The 16,440-nt window shown below is 34.6% G+C and overlaps 4 protein-coding genes across 4 annotated transcripts; 1 reads left to right on the top strand and 3 right to left on the bottom strand.

Annotated features, from left to right (window-relative positions):
• The first annotated feature begins 1,536 nt into the window (after positions 1 to 1,536).
• LOC125833908 (pentatricopeptide repeat-containing protein At3g21470) lies at positions 1,537 to 3,233 on the top strand. The gene has a single exon (XM_049513063.1). The coding sequence runs from the start codon at positions 1,562 to 1,564 to the stop codon at positions 3,149 to 3,151; it is 1,590 nt and encodes a 529-aa protein (XP_049369020.1). The 5' UTR covers positions 1,537 to 1,561; the 3' UTR covers positions 3,152 to 3,233.
• Positions 3,227 to 5,299, bottom strand: LOC125833925 (psbP domain-containing protein 4, chloroplastic). Its single transcript, XM_049513084.1, has 5 exons — positions 4,722 to 5,299; positions 4,298 to 4,401; positions 4,044 to 4,155; positions 3,634 to 3,861; positions 3,227 to 3,548 (listed from the first exon to the last, which is right to left on the bottom strand). The coding sequence occupies exons 1-5, from the start codon at positions 5,041 to 5,043 to the stop codon at positions 3,484 to 3,486; spliced, it is 831 nt and encodes a 276-aa protein (XP_049369041.1). The 5' UTR covers positions 5,044 to 5,299; the 3' UTR covers positions 3,227 to 3,483.
• Positions 5,300 to 5,737: 438 nt separating this feature from the next.
• Positions 5,738 to 11,741, bottom strand: LOC125833910 (probable glucuronosyltransferase Os03g0107900). The gene is made up of 8 exons (XM_049513066.1): positions 11,283 to 11,741; positions 8,644 to 8,790; positions 8,386 to 8,450; positions 7,895 to 7,964; positions 7,291 to 7,509; positions 6,552 to 6,695; positions 6,329 to 6,464; positions 5,738 to 6,241 (listed from the first exon to the last, which is right to left on the bottom strand). The coding sequence occupies exons 1-8, from the start codon at positions 11,658 to 11,660 to the stop codon at positions 6,012 to 6,014; spliced, it is 1,389 nt and encodes a 462-aa protein (XP_049369023.1). The 5' UTR covers positions 11,661 to 11,741; the 3' UTR covers positions 5,738 to 6,011.
• Positions 11,742 to 13,091: 1,350 nt separating this feature from the next.
• On the bottom strand, positions 13,092 to 15,334 carry LOC125833922 (peroxidase 43-like). Its single transcript, XM_049513082.1, has 4 exons — positions 15,094 to 15,334; positions 14,378 to 14,560; positions 14,091 to 14,253; positions 13,092 to 13,526 (listed from the first exon to the last, which is right to left on the bottom strand). Exons 1-4 carry the CDS (start codon positions 15,316 to 15,318, stop codon positions 13,093 to 13,095), a joined length of 1,005 nt encoding a protein of 334 aa, XP_049369039.1. The 5' UTR covers positions 15,319 to 15,334; the 3' UTR covers position 13,092.
• Positions 15,335 to 16,440: the final 1,106 nt, after the last annotated feature.

Genomic DNA, 16,440 nt, shown 5'->3' with positions numbered 1-16,440 from the left:
ATCTTGCTTAATGTCGTTTACATCTCATGTGTGATTTGCAGATTATTAGGCAATGGAAATTTTATCCGCACAGAGTGCTCACGCGAAGGGCATGGGCAGAGACAATCTATTACACAATGGGTGCACACAAAGTGCTCAAGCAAAGGGAAGGGCAAAGGAAATCTATTTAGTCGTGGGGATTTACCCAATGCGCATTTTGTACAAAACAATTATTTAAGGCAAAATGGTCTGGTGAATCCTTATACTTGTATTAGTTTGTATTCTAAACCCTTCTACTTACACCTTTGTCATCTGAACCCTTAAACTCAATTAAAATGAGACTTTTAAGCCCCTCCAACCATGTGTGTAGCTCACTCTCCTTTATATAATTGACATGTCATATCCACGTCAGATATATTAATGCCACATCATAATTATTTCATAACTATTTTTTAAAATTATTAACCAAAATTATTTAATAAAATGTAAAATAATAACATTTTAATTTATTATTGGCATTTCTAATTCTCCCTATTTCACGACCAAACATCGCCGGCGTCGTCGCCATTTTTTCCGGCGAAATGACATATACTTTCTCCCTCACCCATCTTAATCTCCGCCGCACACCATCACTACTTTTCTTTACTCCTCCAACCTCCACAGTAACAACAACCTAAACCACTGCAAAATCAGATTTGGCCACCGCACAACCAGATCTGGCCAACCTTTTCGTAATCCTCACACCCCAAATTGCTTACAAATACAATTTCACACCAACCTATGCCGTGAAACTCGTCGAAATCTACCCATTATAGTTCCTCCCATTCCCATTGTTTCATGACCCAAACCATCGCCGTCGTCGTCATTGTTGCCGGCGAAACCACTCATATTCCTTCCTTTACCTGCCTTCATCTCCGCCACACGTCACAACCATTTTCCTTTCCTTCTCCAACCTCACAAAACCAACAGCCAACACACCATATCTAGCCGAAAAATAGATTTTGGAAAAAAAGAAAAAAGGGTTGGGCAAGGGATGAATATGGCTGAAAATGAGGTGTAATGGGTGAAGTAGAAGGAGTTTTTTAATTAATGATTTAAAAAAATTATTTTTTTATAATTTTAAATATTTTTTAAGTAAAAATGCTCCTCACTCGCCTTAATAGGCGTGTAGTTACACACTTTTGCCAACTCAGACATCTTACTGCCACATAAGTCTGGTCAACGGTCAGAGGGGTTTGTTAAATTGTGTTTTATTGAGTTTAAGGGCCCAGATGACAAAGGTGTAAGTAGAAAGGTTCAAAATACAAACTGATATAAGTATAAGGGTCCACCGGACCATTTCGCCATTATTTAATTATGTCTTGATTCCAAATTAATTAGAATTAATTATAATATGTAATCCATATCTTTGTCACTCTATTTAGGTAATTTCATAGAGTAATTTGAAATAGATTAAGGACCATAAATATAGTTATCAGAAAATATAAGGACTAAAACACAAAAGAGACATATTTTGCGAGTCAGTTAATGGCAGTGAAAGCAAGAAACTTGAACTTTATCCTTGCTTCTCAAGAACTCAGAAATGATCACAAACCCGTTAAAGAATTGGTCTTACAGTATAAAGAACTGCATATCTCAAGGAAAATTCAAAGAAGCCCTTTTAACATATACCCATAATCGTATGAATGGAAGTTTTATAATGGGTGTTGTTCCTTTGGTGCTAAAGGCATGTGCCTCACTTTCAATGCTTAGCCTTGGCAAAGCCTTACATGCTGAATCTGTGAAATCGGGATTTGATTGTAATGTAATGGTGGGGACTGCGTTATTGGATATGTATGGGAAATGTGGTGAAATTGGGAGTGCCCGGAAAATGTTTGATTATATGCCTGAAAGAAATGTGATTACATGGAATGCTATGATAGGAGGATGTATAAAGAATGGTGATATAAAGACTGCTTTTTTATTGTTTGAGAATATGTCTGAGAAGACAATTGTGACTTGGAATGAAATGATTGATGGGTATGCGAGGAATGGAGATATGCTGCTGGCTAGGAGTTTTTTTGACCGGGTACCAGATGAGTTGAGGAATGTTGTTACATGGAGTGTGATGGTTGATGGGTATACTAGTAATGGGGATATGGATGCTGCAAGGGAATTGTTTGAGATTATGCCAACAAGGAATTTTTATGTCTGGTCGTCGATGGTTTCTGGTTATTTTAAGAAGGGTGATGTTAAGAGTGCCGAGGCCATATTTGATAGGATGAGTATGAAGAACTTGGTGAATTGGAATTCATTGATATGTGGTTATACACAAAATGGGTTGTGTGAAGAAGCCTTGGAAGCATTTACAAAAATGCAAGATGAGGGTCTTGAACCAGATGAGGTTACTGTAGTTAGTGTTTTATCGGCTTGTGCCCAGTTGGCTTTACTGGATGTTGGCAAGGATATACATGAAATGATAATTCGGAAAGGGATTGAATTGAATGAATATGTTCTTAATGGGTTGGTTGACATGTATGCAAAATGTGGGGATTTAAGTAACGCCAGATTGATTTTTGAAGGAATGTTGGTTAAGAAGAATGATGCTGCTTGGAACTCACTAATATCTGGTTTTGCTAACCATGGCCACTGTGTGGAGGCAATTAATTTTTTTGATAGAATGGCTAGTTCAGGAGTGAAACCTAATGATATAACATTTCTCTCAGTGCTATCGGCTTGTGCCCATGGTGGATTTGTGGAGGAAGGTTTAGAGATCTTCTCCAGGATGGAGAAATATGCATTGACGGCAAGCATCAAGCATTATGGTTGTCTTGTAGACCTTTTGGGAAGGGCTGGAAGATTAGAGGAGGCTTGTGACTTGATAAAAGGGATGCCTGTCACACCAAATGACACAGTTTTAGGGGCTCTGCTTGGAGCATGTCGGGTTCACTCGGACACAGATGTGGTGGAAAATGTGCTGAAAGAAGTCAGAAAATTGAACTACATTAGTGATTCCGGTGATGATGCACATTATGTGATTTTTTCAAATATATATGCTGCTGCTGAAAGGTGGGAGAAAGCTGAAAGGATGAGGTTTGCCTTGTCAAATAAAGGGTCTCAGAAGACACCAGGGTGTAGTGTGGTCATGCTCGATGGACCAGAGACTAGTTTTATGCAAGTATTGACAGCATAAACTTCTAAAACATGATACTAAAACAATGTTGAGGTGATTGTAGTGACAATCAAACAGAGCTATCAATGCCTGATGTCGCGATCAATCCAGAAGAGGTGCCTTCTGAAGACTTGTAATATTGGTAACGTAAACAGTTTACAATAATCATAGGTAGCTAAAATTTGTTACAAAACTCATTCTAGAGGAAATTCTCCTCTCACATACTTAACTGTATATACTACTAGAGGTGATGTGGCATTCTTATAAATAATTGTGATTATAGTGACCGACTCTTCTTCCTTGTGCATTCCACCTCTGCTAAGGTGCTATCACGCATGGGGTAGATGTGTAAATTACACAACCCTGAAAGACTCAGCGATCTTTCTCAAATCTTTGTAATACCTTTTCCATTGAAGACCTGTGAAATCACAGCGAGTTGTAGGATTTGAACAATTGATAATAGCAGATATTCTGAAGATAGAAAGTGTTGATTTGGTTCTTACCATTTCCAGTAACATTGAACAAGTATAGGCGATTTCCAGCAGCTGTTGCTGTGATCATTACATGTGGTGGCTCTAATTCAAACTGGTAATATGTTCTTCCCTCATGCTCTGCTACTTCAGATCTTAAGACTTTACCTTCAACATTCTCTCCAATGACTTCAGGCCCAAATGCGCTAATCACTTTATCTGGTGGTCCAATTTGTTCTATGGTAGCTTCTTCACCAATTTCTACATCATATTTTGAGTAGAATACCACCAAGATTGAATCCATTAGAGACAAATTGAGTTGATTATATTTATTTGTTAGTATGTTTTACACGTTCATCCATATGTTCACCTAAGATCATTTTTTGTTTTAGTTCTTAGCTTCATTACTAGAATAGAAGGAAGTAAAAACATGAGATGCTCACCATCTGAAAATCTTTTTACAGGAGCGACAATTACAATGACTCTCCCTTCTTTGGGATTTGCGAATCTCAAGTCGATCTCTGTACCACCTAGATCAGCAATTGACACAGGGACCTGTTCAACAGATGAAAACATCAAAAGTGGACCTGATTAAGGTAAGTCCAATCATGCAAAGTTGATTAATATCAAGCTTAAAGGTAATTTCTCTGACATTGTCTACTGAAATACGTGCAGTTGTGAATAAATGGATTCCTACCTCTTCCCATTTATCAGGCACGGAAAAAGTATAAGGAATCATAGGACTCCATCCAACACCATGTCCACCTGACTTGTCATCCGGTCTTCGGTATGTCCTCCAACCTGCCTGAGCAATTTTGTCCTTGTTAAGATGAACGTTTACTTGGAAAACGAAAAAGACACTAAGAATTCCAATAATGTAAGGAAGTGTTGCTGGATTTATGTGTTTTTGATAAGATTACACGTTGAACAAGTGTTCTTTCGTTATGTGGATGTAGTCTGTGTCAACATGCATTTTCCAGCTTAGAGAAAATCTTTTGTTGCAATCCAAAGCTATGAACAATACCAATTGACTTAGTAAGAGTCTACTAATTGTCCATGTTTATCAACATCACTCATGAAAATATCAATAGGCTTATTGCAGTGTTAAATATGAGACTAACCTTCTTCATCTGGTTCAGACAGTCCAGGAACTCTCCCTGCTAGGAGACCTTGTTTAATTACAGCAGATCCCTCTCCAGGAAAAAGCAGTACTGATGAAATCAAAGAAGCACCAGATATAATAGCTGACCTCCTATTCAATGAGCCTGCAGATATCTCACTATCCCGGTTCATACGAGCATCTTCTTTAGAACAAGCAGCAGCTTTAATTCTTGAACACCCTTTTTCTGGAACACCACGCGGAACCACATGGTGAGAGGGATTCATCTGTCTGCACAGATTTTTCCAAGAAAGGCAGCTACTGCTGTATACAAATGTCCCCATTTCCTCCCAACCGAGAAAGAAATGCGGTTTGTGACCAAAAAAAACTATGCAATATGGGGAACTTCAGTTATCAGATTGAAGCCTCTTTGATTATGTTGTTGGGTTGTCCTTTAAACTTATATTATGAATTCTTCCTCCTAAACTGAAAAGAGCTTTTGATTGGGTTTACACCTTGCAAAAGCTGAGGTCCACAGAGTTTGGAATGTCTTGAGATTTTTTGTGGTTGTGGTGGCACTGATTTAAAGATTTGGTTTTTGCGTCATCGAATAAAGTTCTTGAAAGTTCTGGCTTTACATGTTATCACTTATTCACTTGTCACTTGCGGCTCACCAATAAAAACCATATTTTTGTGGTTATTACAATTCTGCAAATTTTGGTGAAAAATGTCGTATTTTAGAAACCGCATCTTATCAAATTATGAGATTTACTTAAATATAGTCAGAGGTATCAATATAAATAGATGACTTAACAGTACCAAATAATTAAGACAAGTTTTTATATTTTGTGAAGGAAACCAAAAGTAACACTGAATAGAATCAAATAAATTTATATATATTACAACAACATATCTAATGAAATCTCACAAATGGGGTCTATAGAGGATAGTGTACGCAAGCCAATTCCAAGTATAAAGAAGAAAATAATGAAGAAACTATAAAAACTAATAAAAGAAACCAAAATAGTGCAGTGGACGAAACACAATAATCATATGAAGATACATATCAAAAACTAGTAAACAGAGGAGCTTAACATTATAGTCTTCAGAATAGCCTAAGGAACCACAATTCCTTTGACAAATGACAACCTATACATCAGGAGAAAACACGAAAAAAAGAAAGTGCAAATTTCTTTTATCAGGGTTAACAAATAATACGATTAGTTAGTGAGATTTTCTTTATAGCTCTGGAACAATTACAGATGCGACTATAACAAAAGCACAATTGATCTACAAGTCGTTAAAAACGTGTTCAAGGCAGAGGCATGGGTGGTTTCCACTTGCTGAATTCCACCAAATTTCTATTGACTATAGTTCTATTATGGAACCAGAAAGTTCCTGATGACTGGTGGAATTGCCTTACTTTTCTCTGCAGTTCCCACATAATTGCATTAAATGCAGAGCAGGAATCAGACTCGGGTGTATAAGCGAACAAGCACCTGATCTTTTGACCCCTAGCTATCATTTCTTCGATGTCTTTATCTGAGAATGAAAGAAAGTTGTGTCATAAATCGATTGGCTACTATCTTTAACGCAAGATACTAGAACAATAATAGGCAGTGTGCAGACCCGGTATTGATTCTAGGTAGTCCAATAGTTCAGTTCCTATATGAGTGGATGGCCATTTGATTGATATCTGAGAATAGTCTATCACATTCTGAAATGGTAATTCTGCTTGGTCCGATAGGATTACTGGAACACATTCCTGTTTAACACAACAATAGCATAAAACAGCTTAGGAAAGTGCAATTTGACAAAATTTAGTCATGCACACAAGATATGAGAGACTAACCACAAAGAAGGACTCATAAAAGCGAAGCGTCCATGATGATTCACCACGTGGAGCCAGGCAGAACTTGGCATTGCGGAGATGTTCAAAATATTCCTTCCTTCCTAGCTTGTCAGGACCACTGAATTTCAATTCTGGACATTCCAACTGTTGATAGAATCAAAAAGACCATCTTTTGGACAAAAAAGACATTATATGGAACTCAGCTGGAAGCAAATATAATCAGTGGTTTTGGAGAACTAAAGGATTCTCACACATGCAGATAAACTGAGAAATCCATGTACCTGGTAATGAATCAACAGAATACTGCTTGACACACTTAGCGACGCTTATGTTATCAACATATAGGACAAAGGTTGTTATCACTAACCTAAGGCAGTAGCAGTGGAAGATGAAATTTGACACAGATTTGAGAAAAATATGAGGGTTCAGGATTTTTGTGAATGATTATATCTTTTGGGAGGTACAGAAAATTTTCCCATTGGAGAAAACTACTTCAGAGATATTCACCATACAATTAATTCAACAACCCATTTCAACTGAAGATACACCGGTGAGATGTATTGGCTGGGACCAGTTAAGGGAGATGTGAGAAACTGGAAGAACTTAAACAGGACATCACATAGAGTAAAATGATGATTCTTATACTAGACATTGAGTAAAACATTTTTTGCCAGTGAAGCCATCATTCTCAACCAAGATGTGAAGCTACATGCATCAATGGAGACGAGAAGAAGCTTACCTTGTCTGGGTACTGCTTCGAGAGTTCTATCAACCGAAGGCGACCCACCTTTCCTTGTGCTCGACCTAAATAGTTCGCTAAATGTTTCCTCTTTGACAAAGGCAAAGGCTCAACTATCCTAGAGCCATGAGTAGTCATCCCATCATCAATGTTTCCAGGTATGATAATATCTTTCCATGTATTAAAGGCACTAGTATCTCTTTTATCTGTGCGATCCCCCTGCATTAGATGCAATGATATTCCTCAACATGGAAGACTGAATGAGAATTAACTTATTGGAGATAACAGGCATGATATATGCAAGCATGTTAAGACAACAAACATAGAGAATAACTTGAAGAACCTGCTAATAGCCTCATATCTCTAGACAGAAAGCTTATAATATATTTTCTTTAGGCAGGTTCTGTGCATGATATATTAAATTGTCACAATGAACCGACCATGGAAACAACATACAGACAGTGAGAGCGAGTTGAGATTCCATGAGAGACAGAAAAAAAATTGATCACTGCATAGTGAATGACAGCACAGCAATCCATGAGACATCTTCTACGACTGCATATGAGGGGTAAGGATTATAGACTAACAGTTTGTAAGACCTTACCTCAGGGGTAAGTATTATAGACCGATTCAAGTATGTCGCCCACGATTTAAATAAATGAGCTCCAGCACCACTGCAGTTCAGCAAAAGTAACACGCATTAGAAAAAGTGTAATTCTTTCAATTGAAAATGCTACTGAGAGAAATTTAGTTGCACGTCTATTTGCAACAGCATTTAGCACAGGTAACAATGGATGATCAATATTTTATCTGACTGCACCATTGAAGTTGTGCTTCACATCTACATCCCAGTTCATAAGGTAGTTATTCCTGCCTTATTCAAATGGCAGTTTTGACAAATGCAGCACAACTACCATTAGGCGATATTTTTATCGGATTGCAACTTTGAGGTTGTGGCTTTATATCTACATCTAATCCCATGCAGAACTTCGCTATGCCTGTCATATTCATTTACCAGCTCTTACAAATTCCATACGTCATTGGGTCATCTTTCCTATCCATGAGTTTAAAATATCTCCATATGACAACTTATACCTTGGGAAGACAAATATGTGGTTGCGGCCACCAGATAACCTGAAATATGGCATTTGACTTAGGACCTGCAAGCAAAAGGTTGAGAGAGAGAGAGAAGATCATACATAAGGAAAACGAATATATGAGAGGAAATGGATACAGTGACATTTCAATTGAAGCTCTAAAGCCAAGCAAAATATCTCAATTATTCAACTATAGCAATAAATAGAACTTAGAAAGTTTTTTGAAATGTAATTTTAAGGTCCTGAATTTTACTACCTTCACATAGGTCTGATTAATCTCTTTGTCATTCAGTCCGCCCATCACTCGAACACACTTAGGATAAGCAGGCACAAAGAAAAGGTCTGCCTCTTCTTTCTTTCTGGTCCGGAACCTTGACTGCAAAAGCATCTTATGTATCTTAACCTACAGACACATCAAAAGAATAAGATATAGAAGTATTAGATAGTTAAATTCAAAACTATAACAAGAAGCCTAAAAAGGGAATGCCGATGCACTAAGTTCCCGCTATGCGCGGGGTCCAGGGAAAGGCCAGACTACAAGGGTCTATAACAAGAAGCCTAGTAGTGAAAATTTTCATGCTATTATTGGGTGGCAACAATGTAATACTTGCAGGCTTTTACTTATGTTTCCCTCAAGAAAAAGGAGCCAAAATAAAAATACTCAGATTTATCCATAGTTTGAAGAAAAAGTGGAGAGTAAATTCTAGCAGTACCTTGCATAGACGGAGAAATTTATTGATACAACGAGTCATCTTTGTCACTAGAACTTTTGAAGTTAAGGAATTGAAATAAAGAAAAATAAATAAAAGGAAGAAAATATTGAAACCTCTTTATTGATTTCCAAATAAAGATAGAGAACTAGTCTTCTTGAGAGATTCCCAGACATATTCAACTTAGTGGTGCATCAACATAAGACCATGGCAGAAATAAGGACAGAGCATGGATGGGATATCACTTTCATCAGAAGAATCAAACGGATAATGCCCGAAAAGGTCACTGAAGTTTTACATAGTTGAGAGGAAGCAGGAGTTCAGGCAGAAGACAGGAGTAGATGGAGAAATGTCCCTGCAAGCATTTGGTGGACAGTCTGGAAAGAAAGGAATTCCAGGTGTTTTGAGTAACTCAGTGCACAAGATCAAACAGAATTGCCTTCTGCTTTTTTGTTTTGGTGTAAACAGACTTATTCTGAGGATTCTGTTGACCTTAGAATCTCAATTGTAATTATAGTTTCAGTACAACCCATGTACTGTTTTGTTTATTTATACATACAAGTTACCAGTTCCAAAAAATAAAGATAGAGAACTTTTTTTGACAAGTAAAGAACAATTTATTCCATCCGTAAGAAAGTGATGATTTGGAGACTAAGCTGAGGATTTGCAGTCACATATACTGTAAAGTACTGAAGAAATGAAGAATGGCTTCGACGTCATTTACAATGCCAACTTGCACCAAAAATGAAGCAAAAGTATACAACTATGCTTAAGGGTAATGATATTTTCAAATTTGCCTTCAAAAACTGTATGGTTTCTTTCCCTGATTCCCTCCAATGAGTCCACCATATAGCTGCTGGGATGGAATGCCAAATACTGATAATTGCCTCGCTGAGGTCTTTTTACTGTGCCAAATCTTCAGAAAGTCAAGGATTGGTTTTAATGTTAAGGTATTGAAGAAGAGTGGCCACATTTGATGTGTGAAGTGACAGTGCAAGAACAGACGCTTGACTTCCACTTAACCTTCACAAAGTGGACATCTTGTGCACATCTGGTAGCCTCTCCTTTGGGGATTGTATTGGGTTAGGCAGGCTTCCTTTGCAACTAACTAGACAGAAAAATTAACCCTACAAGGAGCTTTGTTTTCCAGATTTTTCTCCACGGCCGGAGTAGATTTGGAGTAGAAAGGCTGAACAGGATCTCAAGTAGTCAAGAAACTTTACAAGTAATTCTCAAATGAAGATAGAGAACTACAAGGAAGGACTTCAAGTCGCTTCACAAGTTGAGGGACAAATGTGCTTTTCCTTGATAGTTCCTCAGACGTCTCTTAAGCAAATGAAGAAAACAGATATGCTCCCTTAAGATCCTTTTCTGTTTTCTCCTTTTTCAGTCTCCCTTCCTTTGCAACAAAGACTTAAAATTCGAAAAGAAGAGAATTACAAATTATACAACCACCTCACACCACTTTGACTCTTAGATATTAACCCTCATTGTTAGACATGGAAAAAGTAATGTTTGACAACAATTGGACTTCGATATGTTTGATAATGTAATAACCGAACTTCGATAAGTGGGAAAAATGCAGGCTCTTCATTCCAACTTATGAAAAATTCTCTTGCACCCAAGGCACTAGTCTTATCAGTGATCTGACTTCACACTGAAAGTTATTTCACGCTACCTAGTTTTGCTACTAGCTCTCGATAACCACATCTACATTGTAACAACTAATATTAAATCATGCCCTCAAAATCATAACTACTCTAAAGCATCTTCATTCTAAGATAGCTAATACATGATTAAAACAAAACGATAACTTCCTTGATGATTCGCCATTTTCTCACTAATATGTGGATGTTAGCGAGCTCAATATGCTAGAAGTTGCAAAAAAAATCAATGGGTGAAGCTGCTATTGATCTGGTCTACCAACACAAATTCATCCAAGTTCTTGAAAACCAAAATGGCAACCAAATAAGTTAAACTTAAAATGATTAACTTCTACTACATTACACTAAAATACTTGATTATCCTAAAAAAATCTAACATTTCCCAAATCTAATCTGATATAGGCAGAATAATATTCAAGCAAATATTTATTCATATGAACAAAAAATAACAGCAAATCGCCACTTCCTGTCAATTTAACTTGAACAAGTTTCTCATAATACTGGAAAAAATGGGTAATTACCTGAGTACCCCATTGGCCTTTAACACAAGAATCAGGCGAAATCTTCCCATCACGGCCATACAACAAGTGTTTTAACCCATCAATTTCATTCTCATCATACACATAAATCTTCAGGGAAAGATGGGTGCCATACCCACGTTGTGGCCAAAAGATGGACCCACCGGAATCGGAGAACCGTACGACATCGTTCTTGGATCTGTATTGTCCAGAAGTAGGGGTTGAGAAGGAAGAGGAATTGAATGACTGGTCGAAGATTCTGGTGAGGAAGAAAGTGATGATGACGAGAGCTAGAGCACCGATCTGATGGGTGCGAGTGCATGGGGTTACAGTGTGGTGTGAAGCGAAAGGCCTGGTCTTGCTGCTGTGTATGCTTGCCATTGTTGTTGCTACTGAGCAGAACAGAGCAGTGAGGTGAGTGTTAAAATGTAAACGCAACGAAGAAGATGGAAATGGAAGCCGTGCACGTTGTACTTTAATGGTGTATTTTAGCAAATTTGGTTCAAATTATCAAATATTGGGAGCTTCCATTATTTTTACCCATAACTTTTAAAAAATATTAGAAATATCTTTAAGTTTGTAATATCATTTTATAAATAACATGTTCCATTAAAAAATAATTTTATAACATAATAGAGAATAATCAATAACAATTAACAATATGAAAAATGTATTAATCGAATATTCAAATTTATCACTGATTCAAAATGAATTATTACTCATTAAAAATAAATTGTTCTTTTTTCTCAGTCTTGTTATCAACTATTAATGGAGTAATTTGGTAGATAAATACCGTTGGAATTAATTAATGATAGGTATATTTTTTTTTAAAATATAAAAATTTGGAGTAATTTTTTCATTTTTAAAAATTCTCAAATATTAGAACTTGACTCAAATACTAGTTTTTCTAGTATGGGAACTTGAGATATTTGATAAATATATTTATTAAGTAGTGACAAGTTGTACGGCCAAACATCATTTCTCAAGCTTTTCTCAAATATATTTGTGGTCAAATGGGTCCTAAAAGATTTGTTTTTATTATATTATTTTTAGTATAAAATAATTATTATTAAATTAAAGTTTTAAAATATTAATAATAAGATTAATTAGAAAATACATATATTTAATTAAAATTTTCTTAAAAAAATATGTCAAGTCAATAGGTGTCAAGTTTTATCGTCAATGAGTATTAAGTAACATGAAACGAAGAAAATACATATGAATTACTCATACATAATTATATAGCATCGACATAAGTCACTAATAGCCTCTTAAAGTTGGATGTTGATGGCACTTGTCTTCTTTTAATCGTTGTCATATCACCACGAATGTATATATTATATTTTATTTTTTAATGATTATTAAAAAATATTTTATAGGAACAACTTTAAGAGATCATAATAACTTAAAGCTATAAAATCCAAACTTCAATACACATAGTTCAATTATTTTACATTCTTTTTTATTAATTAAAATACTTGAATCGCTAGTAGTTTAGTACCTCAATGATATTATGAACATGTTTTAAAATTTTATACCGTGTTATTAAGGCATGCTCAAATTTTTATTTATTTGATGGGAGGCATACTGAATAAGTCATGCTCCAAATTTATTTATTCTTTTGACACCCTTTATTTCTTCAAAATAACTATTATGTTAGCGTCTAAGATTAATACATCAAACATACATATAAACTATACATAACTTCAATTTTAACATTCTATTAATACTAATTAAAATGTACTACTTATACTATATGATCTCCAACCTTAATTGAGTAAGTAATACCATAACTCATAAATGTTATAAACTACTACATTTTATTAAAAGAATTACAAACCTTTCTAATCTCTCCTAGTAATCCAGTCTTCACCTCAAGCCTTCCCAACTTCACCATTGCTAAACCAAAATCAGTCCCAAATGAAGATGAATTAGGATTTAATTTCTCTGTAATCTCAAGATAAGAATCAACCACTGCTTTTGTAATATTATCATCATAAAGCCTTGCATCTGATGCTATAACTGCAAATCCATTCTTTATGTTGTGCATTATTTGATCATCAAATTTCCTTTCACTAAGGTTATCGAGCGATATTCGAACGTTTACGTCCCCATTTTTGGGACATTTGCTTCTTAATTCTGGGAGGAATTTAGGATTGATAGATGGATCTGCATCTGATTTTCCAGTGAAGTTGTATAATCTTTTAGGCATGAAAAAACAAGCTGTTGTGCCAATTGTATGTGCCCCTGCGCAAGATGTTTAACACAGAGGCTGAGTCAGGATTAGAAGATGTTTAAACTTTTAACATGTCAAAAGTTATAATAAAGTGACAAAAATGTATGATATTGTTGTAGCTAGAAAACAAAATGTATGTGTTAGAGACTATGTTCAAAGTGTGGTCCGTTACGTTAAATATATTCTAGCAGTTTTGCACTTTTAGTCTTGGTCAAATATTTATGATACTTTAAGTGTCAGTTATATTTTGTATAATCATCTAATAGCTAATATCTTCTAGTCTGAGTTGACTAATTTAAATTTGCATAGCGTAAGATTTATTTAAGAAGGAAACACTTCCTATCAAGAATTCTCTAATTTATTTCTGGAATTTGAACCTGAAATCTTTAGTTAAACATCGAAAAATTCCTAATTGATTGTTGCTAATAATTAGAGATATGTTGAATGTTTACCGCCTAATGTAACTGTGTTTTTTACCCTCACTTATATGAAAAATGAATAGATGGCTTATTATTTGTTACTTATATTTATCATAAAAATGAGTATGTGTAAAATTATATGATCATCATACATACCACTCAAAATGACAAGATCCTTTTCTGTAAAGCCTTTGGTTTTGAATTTTTCTTTGAGAACTTCAATTGAGTCATCCACATCTGGCATTTTGGATGCAAACGACAAATCTGATACTCTTCCATCTCTTCTACCTGTCTCTACTTCATAAGATTCTCCACCAGTCTGACGGAGTCAGAAATTTTATTTAGGGTTATATAAATGTATCTCATGTAAAAAATAAAAAAAAAAATATTTTAACTCGTATATATACATAAAACTAAAATTTTAAAAAATAGTATAGCATTACCATAACAACAGCATCTCTAGCAGCTAAAGCGACAATATCAGCACAAGATACAACACCAGGACATTGGACTTCCAATTGAGTTTTGGCTGTTTGGATCTCAGCAAATCCTCCAAGCCCTTCATGACCAAATGCATTTCTTTCAGCTTCTTTAACATTATCAATCAAAATTGATCCATCACAACCCTTTTAACACATTTCAAAAAGAAGAATTAAGAAGGTTATTGGTACAAATAATATAAATTAATGTAATCACCTTCTTTCTAACTCAACCACAAAAAATAGCTTAGTAAGAAAAAGTATCCAATTCTATATAAAAAAATCATCGGTCTATTTTTTAATCAATGTGGAATTCTAACACACCCTATTTAGGTTCAAGCCCAACTAAAGCATAGACTAGTATGCAGTCAAAATTCGAACTTCAATACCATATAAGATATGATATTTAAGTCTAACTCAACCCCATACTTCAACTCATAAAAAAATGGCTCAAATACATATATAAACAAACCATAAGTCTAATCACCAATTAATGTCTAACCCACTCTAACATCTTTCATGTCCAGATGAACCTAACTTAGATATGACACTTAGGTCTAATTCAGAACAAGAAATGCCCAAGACCATATTGCAAATACTAGTTCATTTTCCAACCAACATGAAAATCAAAAGAGTTAAAATTGACATACTAAAATTTGGTTTAAAATATAAGAAAGAACCTGGACAAAGCAATCATGGAAATGGAGTCGAAGTAAGATGGCTGGCATTCTTGGTTCTCTTTGTGAAGCTTCTTTAACCATAGAGCTAACAATGGACTCTACATTATGACAACTTTCAGAATAAAACCCAACTCTAAGTTGTCCATTTAGAGCTGATAATTGTAGGAAACAAATAATTGAAATTAATTTAGTGAAACTCTTTGCATCTTTGTTGAACAATGTCATTGTTGTTGTTATATTAGAAAAAATGGTGGAGGAATATGATATGATGATAAATAGATGAGTGGGAAATAATAAAATAGTCCAAAGTAAATAAAATAAAATTGCCTTAAATAATAAAACAGGATATATTTTGTCAAATGTCATATTTAATAACTACATGACTTACATGTCATCCATGCAACTCTTCTCCAGCAAGATATTTTTTGTTTTTTATGCTGAAATTAATTTCTCTTCATTCATTTCACATTTACTCTTTCTCTTAATTTATTTATCTAGCGACAATTATTGAGTTAAACTGAACTCGTATATTGGCTTCCAGCTACACAATGATCACATTTTTAAATGTTTTTTATTTTACAAATGTATAGACTATTTTAAAATGATCAATTGAGATTAAAAATAATTAAAATTATTTTAAAAAGAAAACATAATTTTAAAAAGAAAAGAATTAATTGTCCAACAACTTAGGTCCATTCAAAGAAGTAATAATAAAAACAAAATTACAACTATGGTTACTTTTGCCGACTTCCTCACCAAAATAGATAAAGGTCTTGAGCTCAACTATCATGTCTCTTTCTAAAACAGCCATGTGCTTTTTGTTTGATTTTTTTGTAAAAGATAAAAACAAATGTTTATAAAGAGCATTATTTGCTTTTCTTATGGTCTAGTTGAGAAATATAGTCCTATTTGTCCAAATTATATCATATTTGTGTTGATAGACGATAATATATACCTATAAAATTAGTTGAGGAGTGTGAACACGTTCCTGTTCTGTGGAAATAGAGTGATTCTATTCTTACACGATTCCTCCTCCTTGGTATATGATGTCCAAAAATTATAAAGTAAGATCAGAGTAAAGGAATTTTCACTCTCCTATACAATGCATTTAACAAAATGTAAGGAGTAAAGTTAAATTTTTATGAAGACGTGTGAGCTAATCATTACTCTGTTTATTTCAATCAATGTGATATTTTTGTCCTTTTTAAGATTCAACTTACGTAAAATTTAAAGTTTAACTAAAATTTTAAAATATATATTTTCATTACTCTATATATTAATAAGAGTAAAATTACAATTCATAATACCTTTTGAATATAAAAATTTTGAATTTAAAAAATTGAAGTA

This window comes from Solanum verrucosum, unplaced genomic scaffold (assembly GCF_900185275.1).
Source record: "Solanum verrucosum unplaced genomic scaffold, falcon-dt-bn FXZP01000108.1, whole genome shotgun sequence".
NCBI classification, from domain to species: Eukaryota; Viridiplantae; Streptophyta; class Magnoliopsida; order Solanales; family Solanaceae; genus Solanum; species Solanum verrucosum.
This window is presented reverse-complemented; position numbering and strand designations above follow the sequence as displayed.

Coding starts and splice junctions, on each gene's coding strand:
- LOC125833908 (XM_049513063.1), top strand. CDS start 1,562: ATGATCACAAACCCGTTAAAGAATTGGTCTTACAGTATAAAGAACTGC.
- LOC125833925 (XM_049513084.1), bottom strand. CDS start 5,043: ATGGGGACATTTGTATACAGCAGTAGCTGCCTTTCTTGGAAAAATCTG. Junction 4,156..4,297: donor TGCCTGATAAATGGGAAGAG/GTAGGAATCCAT, acceptor TCTGTTGAACAG/GTCCCTGTGTCAATTGCTGA. Junction 3,549..3,633: donor GTTCAATGTTACTGGAAATG/GTAAGAACCAAA, acceptor GTGATTTCACAG/GTCTTCAATGGAAAAGGTAT.
- LOC125833910 (XM_049513066.1), bottom strand. CDS start 11,660: ATGGCAAGCATACACAGCAGCAAGACCAGGCCTTTCGCTTCACACCAC. Junction 8,791..11,282: donor AAGGCCAATGGGGTACTCAG/GTAATTACCCAT, acceptor ATGTGTCTGTAG/GTTAAGATACATAAGATGCT. Junction 6,242..6,328: donor CTACCTAGAATCAATACCGG/GTCTGCACACTG, acceptor TTTCATTCTCAG/ATAAAGACATCGAAGAAATG.
- LOC125833922 (XM_049513082.1), bottom strand. CDS start 15,318: ATGACATTGTTCAACAAAGATGCAAAGAGTTTCACTAAATTAATTTCA. Junction 14,561..15,093: donor TCCATGATTGCTTTGTCCAG/GTTCTTTCTTAT, acceptor ATGTGTTAAAAG/GGTTGTGATGGATCAATTTT. Junction 14,254..14,377: donor CTAGAGATGCTGTTGTTATG/GTAATGCTATAC, acceptor TGACTCCGTCAG/ACTGGTGGAGAATCTTATGA.